The sequence below is a fragment of the Panthera tigris genome, chromosome A1 (assembly GCF_018350195.1).
Source record: "Panthera tigris isolate Pti1 chromosome A1, P.tigris_Pti1_mat1.1, whole genome shotgun sequence".
Classification (NCBI taxonomy): Eukaryota; Metazoa; Chordata; class Mammalia; order Carnivora; family Felidae; genus Panthera; species Panthera tigris.
In genome coordinates, this window is record NC_056660.1 from 126,114,780 (window position 1) to 126,127,544 (window position 12,765).

The window sequence follows — 12,765 nt, forward strand, 5'->3', positions numbered from 1 at the left end:
ACACCTTTTGTGTAACATATAGCCAAATGCTGGTTCTCTAATGTAGGATGTTCAGGGAGCCCTTCAAGGATCTCCTGCTGTTCAGTGCCATGACATGGAAGTTTGCTCAGGGTCCTTTCCCTTCTAACATTCCTTCAGCTGCCTCCTTTCCCTGTTAGTATACCACTAGACTCATGCACGTCATCCAGGAGACAGTCTTCTCACCAAGTGGGTTAATGGCAAGATGTCTCAAATGCAGCTACCTGCTTTGGTGTTTCTTTATCCATGAGAAACTCACATAGCCTAGACCTGTTAACCAGTGGGAAGTCAGACCTCCCTCCTGCCTCCCTGTCTACCCTGCCATTTCTCTCCAGGTCTTAGGAACCCCACACAAGTGCAGATCAGTACTCCCATTGCCTACACAGACACCCATCCAACCCACTCCAACTGGCATGTGGCTTTGTGAGTGACAGTTCCATCCCTTTGCAAGGAGTCTAGTTTGAGTCTTGTTGCCAATTTTAGGACAACAATAAGATTCCCACTGAAAAGCCTGTTATCTTTTAAAACAGAACATTTGATCATTGTAAGCATTTTGGATCGTGTTTTGTGAAGAAAAACAATCACCATCTTGACTAAAAGCTTTGAGCATGCCTGCATTTGAGTATTATGCCCCAGGTTTTGACAAAATTGAGCATAATCAAAATCCCACTGGGAAGAAGTATGTCAAAGAGATTAATTAAAAAGAAAGCAAAAATGGCATCTTTCTCTGTCTTTGTGTTAATCATTCTTAGAAAGCAAGCTCTTAAATAAAATGAGTGAAGATGTCTTTTACACAGCTTTGTGAGTTTTATTAGGTCTTAAAGAGTTCACAAGAGCGGTTAGTGTTTAGTGAAAGTGTCTTAACTTTCGTGAGCAGAAACATACTATTGGTTGATATGTTAGGGTCTTCCTGACAATGGAGTCAAAGGCTGTCAATAAAAGAGCTATATGTGACTGTTCCTCTCTTCCAGGGAAGATGAATTGCTATGGTAACACTGCCAAGAAATAATAGGTCAAGTTTTATCCTCTGCCTCAGGCTTATTTTATTAGGTTTTACTTAGAAGTGGATGCCATTATAAAATGAAGGTTTGGGTATTTCAAAGCTAAACATCATGACAAGAAAATCTGTTCAATAAACTAGTGTAAGAAGGATGGATAAAGGACAGTTGGTAGGAAGGACATCTAAATTGATTGAAGAACTATTTAGAGGCCAGTTTGTTAGTTCTGTCTTCTAAAATGTGGGCTTGATTTATAGATGATTGTGTAAGTGTGTGTAAATGAATTGAAAGGGACTGTTTGTACCAGGTCAGTAGAGAAGAGTGGTTTGTAAATTTTTTTTTGATAGAAGATTAACTGCTGTTAAGAAAAAAGTTTTTACTTCATTCCAAAAATAAATATGCAGTAAGAAAACAAAATATTTAAGCTTCTTGTTTTGCTTACTATATTTATGAGACTATATGCAATCTCCTTAATGTCTGTCTATTCATGAAAATGAAAAAATAATCTAACCCTTGAGGGAAAGTACCATCAAACAAAAAAAAATGATATGTGATTATCACCATTTTGTTGTTGCTTTTGTTTTGGAGGGTCATGTCTCAGAATACCTCATGACTTTGCATTTTTCTATAATAGCATGTCATTCATTTAGGGGTAAAATACCAACATGAAGCAATATATAATTTTTGTCATTTCAAGCAACATTGTTCTTTCCTTCATATTTGTATGTGTGTGCAAATATATAAAAGTCTACTTTTTAAAATCCCAGAGGTATATCAATTCACCTTTTTGTGAACAGAATTTTTTTAAATTTTATTTGAGAGAAAGAAAGAGAGAGAAAGAGCAAGTGGGGAGAGGGGCAGAGGGAAAGAGAGAGAAAACCTTAAGTAGGCTTCATGCTCAGCGCGGAGCCCCACACGGGGCTCGATCCCACGACTTTCAGATCTTGACCTGAGCTGAAATCAAGAGTCGGGCTCTCAACCCACTGAGTCACTCAGGCACCCCCAGAATTAGTTTTACATAAGTGGAATATAGTAATGCACTCTAGCATAGCATCCTTCATGAATTCAGGCAGCAAGACTGTGTTAGGCTCCTCAATAAGGCTACCTTTAATTTTCCGTATTTTGTCTTTTGTAAAGTAGTAAATGGGTATGTGGGTAGCTGTGAAATTTATATTGCTTCTGCCCTGATCATGAGGATTCCAGACTGGAGTCAGTGACTCCAGCAGCAATGCTGTACTGAAAGTTGGGTGGCTTAAAAAAATAGAAATGTACTGTCCCACAGTTCTGGAGACTAGAAGTCACGTTAAGGTGATGACGGGGCTACGTTCTCTCTCAGGCTCTAGCAGAGAATTCATTTCATCCCTCTCTCCTTATTTCTGGTGGTTGCCAGCAACCCTTGGCTTCCTTGGCTCCTTGATGTATCACTACAGTCTCTGCCTCTGCCTTCATATGACCTTCTCTGTGTGCTCTGTGTCTCTGTTTCCTCTTCTTCAAAGGATACTAGTCGTAGGATTAAGGCCCACCCTATCCTGGAATGGACTCATATTAACTAGATTACACCTACAAAGACCCTATTTCCAAGTCAGATTCAAAAGTTCTGGGGGTTAGGGCTTCAACATATCTTTTGGAGGGAACCCAATACACCCCATACAGTGGCTATGAATTGAGAGAACCTCACCACTGAGGTGGTCTCATTTACATTTTTGAATCTCTAGTCTGTCTAGTTCTTTAGAAATGGTATTTTCATGATTTTACCTAATTTTTCATAGACATATAGGGAATATGGTATTCTGATTAGTGAAATGCTTTTAATGTGTAGAATTTTGAAATCTATAAAAGTATGTCTCCAATAGGTAGAATAAATTTAACATAAACCAATCACAGTCCCTAACTGGTAATACGTGTTCATGAAATGTTTTTTGAATGAATGAACAAAAGAATCAATGGGTCAATCAATCTACACTGTTACTAAACTGTATTAAGCATCGTTTAATCTTCATTTGATGCTTCAGAATAATTCCTACAAGAGATTACTACTTGCTTGGAGGCTTGCTGACTATTCCATTTCATATCTTTGTGTCTGTTTGGAAATTTAGTGAAGTGTGTCTATGTCTTAGGTTGCAGGATCCTCCTCTTTCATTTCTGCTGTCAAAATCTCTTTAGTTGTCAGAAGTCACGCATTATATCACACGTATAATATCACATATTATATCCCTAGTTTAATTAAATTACTTTTGTTGATCAACTAACATCAATGTGTTCAACTGCATTTCTTCACATGTAAAATTGCCTACTTTATCATGTATTCGGATTATCTATCCTTTAATATGTTTTTCCCTGTCTAGTCATTCAAAAAATGTGTTTTAGTTGTGGTGATGTTAGCTGAGTTTTATTCCTTTACTAATGTTTACTTTATTTTCCTTTTAATCCAGTTCAGAGAGGAGTAACTGCCAAAACAAAAATCAAATTACAATGGAAAGCTATTTCCTTTATCTTAAAGCTGCATGTTATCTCTGCGTCAGTCCAAAGGGTTTGAGAATGCAATACATACAGTTATAAAAAAAAATAGAATATTTCACCAGAAAAAATTTAAGGCAAAGACAGAGATCAAAATGCCAAAATTCAAACTGAAAATGTTCCTAGCTACTACTTATCAAGCTGCTAATGTTTTATATTTTACAGTTCTTTTCTTGACATGCACTCAAGTATTTGCTAATCAAATCTATCATTAAAGCCAAAAATTCCTCTTAAAAATGTGGATGAGAAATCACAATATTTAAGCCAACTAAAATCATTTTATTTTTCTTAAAAGAGAAGAAAATGACAGCTAACCTTCATGGAAGAAAGTTTTCAGTTTTAGTCATATTTTTATCCTTCACTTTCTCTGTAAGAGATTTCCAGTTGTGTTTTTCAATTATAGGAACTCTACATTTATAGAAAATCAGCAGGTATCCCCAGTTATCAGAATTAACTGAGCAGAGGAACAATGCAAAACCAAGGTTGGGAGCCATTTTTCTGAACAAATTGAGAAGAGGTACCATTGTAGCCAGTTACCTTCTGAGACTGCTCACATTTAATTACATTAGTGGCACTTGACATTCTAAAATGTTTCTTTCTTTCAAATATAACCTTCTATCATCATTAGTAAATGTCAAATGTAATGAAGTGTTTTTCTGACTTATTTTTCTTCCTGATACCATGGGAAAGAACATGCTAATGAGTTTGTAATTCTGAAGCTGTTTTCAGTGCTCAAAACCAATGAAGAACCAACTTGGTGTCTGGTTTTTTAGCTTAGTTTTACTCTTTTCGTTGTTATCTTTGTATTTGGGAAGATTTCCTAATATACTTCCCCTATTTGGTGAAGTTCTTATTCTTCCTAAGAGCATTTAGGTGACAACTACGTCTAATTAGATTGTGTTTCTGGGTTCAAATCAGAATGGAGTAGAAGGCCCTGACCCTTGCTGTGACTTGAGTGCTTTCTGAAAGGTTCTATTTTTTTTTTTTTTTCTTATAAGCTGGTTTTCTTATAAGCTGTTTTTTTTTTTTTGTTTTGTTTTGTTTTTTTTAAGCTGGCTACCCCTCTCTCTACTTTTAAATTTTAGTAATGGCTATCCAACCGTGTGGTTCCCTGTAACATATCAGTCATAATACAATAGGGCCTTGATTTCTGCTCTCTCAAAGATTAACAGCACAGAGACTGAAATGAATGTTTTATAATGCTAGAACTGGTTTCTTTACTGTCAAAATAAAATTAACATCTTAAGAAAAGAGAAGCCATCACTGGAAGAGGTCAAGAAGAAGGGGATGTCATAGTTTTCCAGCACACCGTTATTCAGTGTCTGTTTTGAAGACATGCTTGACAGAAAGAGTCTAGGTCACCTTTTAGCAGTGCCTTGGGTGTATTGGCTGTTTTCTCCTAGTGAAAAATCAGGGGAAAGCTGTCTGTTATATAGAGAGGGCAGCAGGAATGGGGTCCCCAACCTATGAGAAGACTACTCAATGCTAGAAAGCTTTTTTTATTTTCAGGATTTTTATCATTTTAATTTTTACACATTTTGTAACTTAAGAAAAAATTTTTTGAGTATAGTTGACACACAGTGTTAGTTTCAGGTATACAACACCCTAACCCTAACCCTAACGCTTGACTGAACAAGTCTTATGTGTGATGCTGTGCTCACTACAAGTGGAGCTACTATCTGTCATACAATAACATTACAGTACCAAGGACTAGAAAACCATTTAAAGTTACTTCACAATAAGAAAAAAAAAAAGTAATTTTATAGGTAGTGTATTCTAGAAAATAGGAACCCAGGATGAAAGTAGATGTTTTAAAATAATTATGAGGAGTTTAGTTCCCCAAACAGCCAAACTTTATTACACAATCTCAGATTATACCATGCTTTGTAAACATAGTCTTTGGGAATTTGGTTCTCTAACTTTCTTCTTTATTTCACAATTGGATATGATGTTAACTGAATTAAATCCAACATGTATCTAAGAATATCCACATAAGCTTAAGATTGGCTTCTTTCTGCCTGATAAATTTGTATATTTATCTCAATTATATGCAGCTGATGATATTAATGTTTATCTTGTATGTCTACATTTTCATATTTATGTAATATTAAGCAAAGTAAAATAAAACATTCACGTAAGTTCCAGGGAACTTCTATTATGGAGGCATGCACCTATGTGGCATTATTATGCTTGGGATTCAACTCTTTTTAAAGATTAATTAGCTATTTATGTGCCTATATATAAATAATTTTTAAATTAGATTATTTAACATTTTTCTTAATGATTTCTAATACTACTTAGCATATTAAAGATAGTAACTTTTGGTCTTCTGGTACTATGAAAATAGATTTCCCACTTTATTTGATTATGTATCATTTTAATTTGATTTATACCTTTTTTTATATTCAAGGAATTGTCAAATTTTCATGCAGTAAAGTCTGTACTTAGCTTTTTGTTTTCAGCCAATGTTGATACGTTCTGAAATATCTTTTCCACAGATTTTGCTCTATTTTTGCTATTTTAGGTACCATAATTTGTTTTCATCCTATCTTTGGAACTGTATTTCCCTAATACCATCTCATAAACATCTCCCTGGTCCTTGTTCTGGTTTCATGAAAAGTCACATGCTTGGCTAATTCTCAACTTCTTCATATCCCCATGTTCTCCTGGAATCACTTGCTGATTTCCTTAGCCTTTTTTGATCACCCTTCTCTGAAATGGCAGGGGCCAAATAAAATATACCACACAGACTAGGAGAAAATTGTAAGCAGGGTCATGTTTCTTAGGGTTAGTCTATGGTGGGGTGTAAGCATCTAAACAGGAGAATACCTGTGGGTGAGGAATAGCATTTCCAACATGAGCCCATCCCTGTAGTGACACTCAGATGTTTGTTTCATTTTGATGACAAAGGATCCTATTCTTGTGTCATCCAACACATCAGCTTTCCCTACAAGGGCTATTAGGGCGACCTGGGTTATACTCCATGTGCAATGGAGACATTCCTGGGAGAAGAAGAGAAAGACGATCCAGACTGAAGTCAGAAGGAAGATAACATTTCTTTCCAAAGTGCTCAGCACCTACAGTACTAGCAAAGAGAAATCAGAGCCTGATCTCCCAGGAAGGCAGTGAAGGAGAAAACCTGGGAGCGTGGTGTCATAAGCGATAGCCTAGATCCTATGAAGACAAAGGGGCAAGAAACAGTTGAATTGAGGTATTATTTCTTGAGCTACACTAAAGTATACATGACATATACAGGTGACTTCACTGATGTATCTGCCTGATTCCCAGGTTTCACCATAGCATGCCATCTCTTCTGCAGGCCCTGAACCCCTGTATTTGTAAGCTGCTATCTCCCTTCTTGGGCTAGCCTTGACTCCCCAGCCATCAAAAACAACAGCCAGTACTTGGCATCTGTTGACCACTATTCGTATGCCAGGTTTTGTGTGAAGCACTTCACATATACTGTTTTACATGATCCTAACAAACATGCTAGACTTTAGAGAGGTTAAGTGGCTTGTCCACATTCCCCTAGTCGTGTAACAGGAAGACAGAAACCCCAAATCTCTTGACTCAAACATCCACAGGAAGCATATATTTTTATTCTCATTTTACAGTTGAATAAGCTGAGATTAAACTGTATGCTTTTAAAAGCAGGGAATTTTCATAAAATTATTTTCCCCCCACAGTGGCCTCTGCTTAGATTATAAATACATAATGATGGAGCTAATGAACTCTTCTGGTTTTAAACTATACAAAAAGCTACAGGGTTCTGATATGTATAATCTTTCTTTTTCTTTTATTTTCTATAGTGATCTTCTGTTTAATAGAGTGAACATATGTAGAAGGGGTATTTTGAGCTAGATCTCTACCAAAAAAATAATTTTTCATAATGTTGTAGAGCTGCTATCTGGAAATCATTAGGGAAAACAAGACTAAAAAGATATATAGTTATACATTGCAAGCACAATTTAGACTCTCTATTATGACTGTTTTTGGAATAATTAATCACTTCCTAAAACATTTATTGCCTTATTTTTTGAGAGATCATTATTGTTATTTTTTAGGACACAGCAGGCCAGGAAAGATACAGAACTATCACCACAGCCTATTATCGTGGAGCCATGGGCTTTATTTTGATGTATGACATCACAAATGAAGAATCCTTCAATGCGGTACAGGATTGGTAAGTAGGAGCAAATACTCCCATCACTAATCATAATGGTGTTTTCATTCAACTTTCTCTTCTTCCTCAAAGCACTGACCACACTGCAATGTAATATGTGTACTTATTGTATACTGTGATCTCCCTCATGCTTCATAAAGCAGACATGTACTAGCTATGCTAAGAGCTGTTGTTTAGGGATTGAGAAGAAGTCATTTTGGTGATTTTTCTACATTTTGTACCTTCCAGTGCTTTGCATCCTGTCATGCCTAGTTCCATGGAGACTTTTGATTTTTTTTTTAATATAAATAATGAATAGTTTGGAAGTTTACTGGTCTAATATAGGGATTAGGAAACTGAGAACCATAGGTCAAATCTGGCGCAATGCTTGTTTTGTAAATAGTTTTTTAAACATAGCCATGTTCATTTTCTTATTGCCTGTGATGGCTTTCACACTGCAACAGCAGAGTTAATTAAGTTGTTGTAACAGAAACCATATGACCCACAGAGCCTGAAACCTTTTCTATCTGGCTGTTGACAGCAAAAGCTTGCTGACCCCTTGTCTAGATTTGTTAAATAGTTTTCAGTTTTTCTTCAAGTTGAAAAGTTTTGAAGGACTGAGATAAATGCAGAGATAAAACCAAAGCATGTTCTGACCCATGGCTACACCATCTCTATGAAAACCCCTGTCTGTGGTGAGTATGGTTTGCAGTGGAGAGCGTGTGCCCTTGGGTGCAGCTTCCTTCAGCTTCTTCTACCAGCACCTTGGGAGGAGACATGGAAGAGCTGATGGTCACGGTCATGGATTCAAGCAGCAGGTCTGAGCAGAGTTGCTTTCTTGTGGAAAGAGCCAGAATCTCGCTAGAGCTTTGCGTGGTATTGGGAGGAAAATGGAGCTCCCGCTGCTGGTACCAGGACTGAACAGATACCATATTTTAACTGAAAATACGGCTTGTCTTCTGCAAGGAAGCATTAGCTGTACAAAAGTGAAATAAACTGGAGCACCTGGGTTGAGCATCCCACTCTTGATTTCAGCTCAGTTTGTGATCCCAGGGTCATGGGATTGTCCCCCACGTTGGGCTCTGTGCTAGTGTGGAGACTGCTTGGGTCTCTCTCTCTGTCTCTCTCTGTCTCTCTCTGTCTCTCTCTGTCTCTCTCTCTCTCTCTGTCCCTCTATCTCCCCCCACTCCCGCCTCTGCCCTTCTCCCCTGCTTGAGTGTGCACTCTCTCTATCTCAGAAATATTTTCTTTAAAAGTGAAATAAACTGTATTTTTTTCTGTTTTAAATGATAGTATAATCCAAAGTGATTTTTTTAAATTTTTTTAAATGTTTTTATTTATTTTTGAGACAGAGAGAGACAGAGCATGAGTGGGGAAGGGACAGAGAGAGGGAGACACAGAATCTGAAGCAGGCTCCAGGCTCTCAGCTGTCAGCACAGAGCCCGACACAGGGCTCGAACCCACAGACTGTGAGATCATGACCTGAGTCAAAGTTGGACGCCCAACTGACTGAGCCACCCAGGCACCCAAAAGTGATTTTTTTTACATGTGTATAGCTCAATGAAGGTTGGATGCTATTAAAATCTTCAACTTACTTTAGATTATTTCTTTTACATTTTAATTTTCATACGAGAAAACACCGACATCTTTTCTATTTACACACATAAACACACACACAATGCAAGAAATGATACGTTTACAATAGCATCGCAAAAAGGAAATATATAGCTATAAACTGAAAAGGGAAAGTTTGGGATTATATGAAAAAGTAATGATCCTCCACTGAGGCACATAAAAGAAGGCCTAAGTACTCTTCTTTTTAGTAGACTGAATATTGTAAAAATGCCAGTTCTTCTCAAATTAATTCTTAAATTAAAGGTAATCCCAATTAAATACCAGTAGGTTTGGTACAGAATGGAAGGAAACAGAGAGTCCAAACATGGCACAAATCCATATGGGGATTTAGTTTATGATGAAAGTACCATTTCAAATCAGTGACAGAAAGGCTGGTTCAATTAAGAGTGTGGCGATATCTAGTTAATGGTCACACACAGCTCCAGCACACATACTGTTGTGCAAAATGGTCATTTTAACTTTGATTATTTCCTCCAGGAAATCTTGAGACCCAGTAGTCCCAGGCAGGAAGCGTTCCTGAATCACGTTTCAAACTTCAGGATCCCAAATGCTGTTTGCACCCTCAAGAATTGAGTTCATTAAAACCAAATGGCAATAAGGCCGGGAGCCCAAGCTCTCTATACTCCTGACTCTAGTATCAGAAATGATGTAGAGAAGTTCAGTGTCCATACGCCCTATTCCACACCTTCCCCCACTTACTCCAGTCAAACCAGCTTTTCCCCCACCAAGGCTTCCTCACCTGTCAACGACTACCTGCGATACATCAGTCTTCCTCTTCCTCAAACTCCTTATTTGACTCTTAACTCACTCTTCGTTTTTGAAGCTCTGTTTCCTTTTTTGGGGTGGGGGAGGGGAGGAATATTTTCCAGATTCTTCTTGTCTCACTCTAGGACTGCTTCCCTTTCTACTTCCAAGATTTCCCTCACTCAGCCAAGGGTAAGTGTACCCCCATGGTTTGTTCAGTTGGGCTCATTTTTAGTTTCCTTGCCTATCTTATCCACTCACACACATCATTTATCACTTACACCAGATGGCTCCCAAGTTTACATTTCTGGCTCCAGTCTCTTTTAAGCTGCTGTGTTGCATTTCCAGGTGCCCAAAATATTTCTTCACCTGGATATCCTGCTGGTGCCTCAGAATCAATGATTTCTGCCTGAAATTGCTCACCTGCCTGACATCATTATTTCTTCTCACTGAGACCACAACACTCTGTCACCCACGGTCCACCCTGAATCCAGTTCTAACTTCCAACCATCCTAATCTAGAACTTGATCTTGAATATTAATTTTTCCTGAATATCTTTTGATTCTGCTTCTGCCTTTCCATTCCTTCTGTGACCATCATTGCTTCTTCTAATTTTTTTTTCCCTCTACCCTCATAGTAGCCTTTCTAACTGATCTTTCTCCCTTTAGATTTCTTCCTGTCCCAAGCTATCCTATCCCACTGCTGCTATCAGAGTCTTCCAAAGGAATAGGATCCTAAAGATCACTGGAAGACCCCTGCCCAAAATTCTTGACTTACCATCACCTACTTAATTAATTAAAGTTTCTTCAGCCTGACTTTCAGACACACCACATTTATGGATCCGCTATGTCTTTATAGTTTCTTCTCACTATCCTAGAGTCCAAATGATCTATTCACTGTTTCTACAACACAGCCTAAACTTTCCAACCTTTGTCAGTTTTTCCTTTGATGTCACACCTGCTTTGCATACCTTTTTCACAGCCTACTGCCTCTACACCATGTAGGTCTGTCAAAACCCATGTCCATCCATAAACCAATCCTTACTTACTCATTTGTATTCATCCACAATTGTATGATCATTATTATTAGAATTTTCTTATTCATTCAACAAATATTTATTGAGTACCCACTCTTTTGACAATCTGCCGGACATTTTATTTATGCCATCATTTACTATGCCAGTTAATGGATAGTAAATTCAGATCCCCCGGTTATCTGATATAGAAGTCTGAGCACTGTTTTTGATTTCTTTTACACGTCACAGCTCATTGACCACCAAGTCCAATATTTTGACTTTCTGCATGCCTCTCAAATCTATTCTTATGTCCCTTTTGCTACTGTCTTCATCTAGACTGTCATTAGCTCTCATCTACTTTAGGAACCTTCTATCTTGTCTTTTTACCATTAGGTCCTACTCACCCCACATTCTATATCATATGGCCATCAGACCTAGTGAACTTTAACATGTCTTAAAAATAAAATCTGTAGTAATGTTTTATTACCTATCATAGTGCTCCCTAGAGCCCATCTGAATTACTGTGAAGCTTTGACAACATGAAGAAGCCCAGGGTTCACTCTGGACATACTAAGCCACATCTTCAGTGATAAATATATATTTATTTGGCTATATATATTTTTGAAAGCTTCATGAATGATCCTGAAGCCCCTTTCTGATTAAGGCCACTCATTCAAAATGAAATCTGAACATGCTAAACAGTGTAGCCTCCATTTATCTATTTCACTAAAATCATCTCCTGCCACTCTCCTCCTTTGGCTCTTTATTTCAATCAGAAAACTTTTCTCAATTCCTCTGCTTGGAATACCTTCTTTGTTATCTTTCCAATTCATTCACCTTTTAAGACTAGCTCAAATGTCAACTCTTCTATGAAGCTTTTGAAGATACTGCTCCCCCCTTTCCTATCCACCCCATTTTCCAAGCCCAAGGGACAGTACTACTCACACCCTTATCTCTGCATCCACACTACCCTAATATTTTCTACAGATCACATAAGGAACCTAGCAGGCTCTTGTTATTTGATTACATTTTTTTCTTCTGTATTGAACTGTGAATTCAGGGGCGCCTGGGTGGCTCAGTCAGTTAAGCGTCCGACTTCAGCTCAGGTCACGATCTCGCGGTCTGTGAGTTCGAGCCCCGCGTCAGGCTTTGGGCTGATGGCTCAGAGCCTGGAGCCTGCTTCTGATTCTGTGTCTCCCTCTCTCTCTGCCCCTCCCCCATTCATGCTCTGTCTCTCTCTGTCTCAAAAATAAATAAAAAACGTTAAAAAAAATTTAAACTGTGAATTCATTAATCTTTTTTTCTCTAGTACTGAAGACAGTAAATCTTATCAATTTTTTTCTAAATTTTTATTGTAGTGAAATATACATAGCAAAATTTACAACCCTAACCATTTTTTAAGTGTAAAGTTAGTGGTAATAAATACATTCTTAGTGTTGTCGCAACCATCACTACCATCCATCTCCAAAACCGTTCATCTTGCAAAACTGAAACTCTATGCCCTTTAAATAATAACTTCCTATTCTTTTCTCTCCTCAGCCTCTGGCAACTACTGTTGCCAGAATTTGACTATTCTAAGTACCTCATATAAGTAGAGTCATAGTAATCTATTACTGTACAATAGTACAATTTATATTTTGAATGGATAATCCAAAGAACTATAGAGAAGCAAGCAT

At 37.6% G+C, this 12,765-nt stretch overlaps 1 protein-coding gene across 1 annotated transcript in view; it reads left to right on the forward strand.

Annotated features, from left to right (window-relative positions):
- RAB3C (RAB3C, member RAS oncogene family) overlaps positions 1-12,765 on the forward strand; it is a 259,615-nt gene that overhangs the window by 100,281 nt on the left and 146,569 nt on the right. Inside the window, exon 2 of the mRNA XM_042959193.1 lies at positions 7,598-7,716. Coding sequence (XP_042815127.1) covers positions 7,598-7,716 — 119 coding nt within the window. The remainder of the gene's footprint in view (positions 1-7,597; positions 7,717-12,765) is intronic.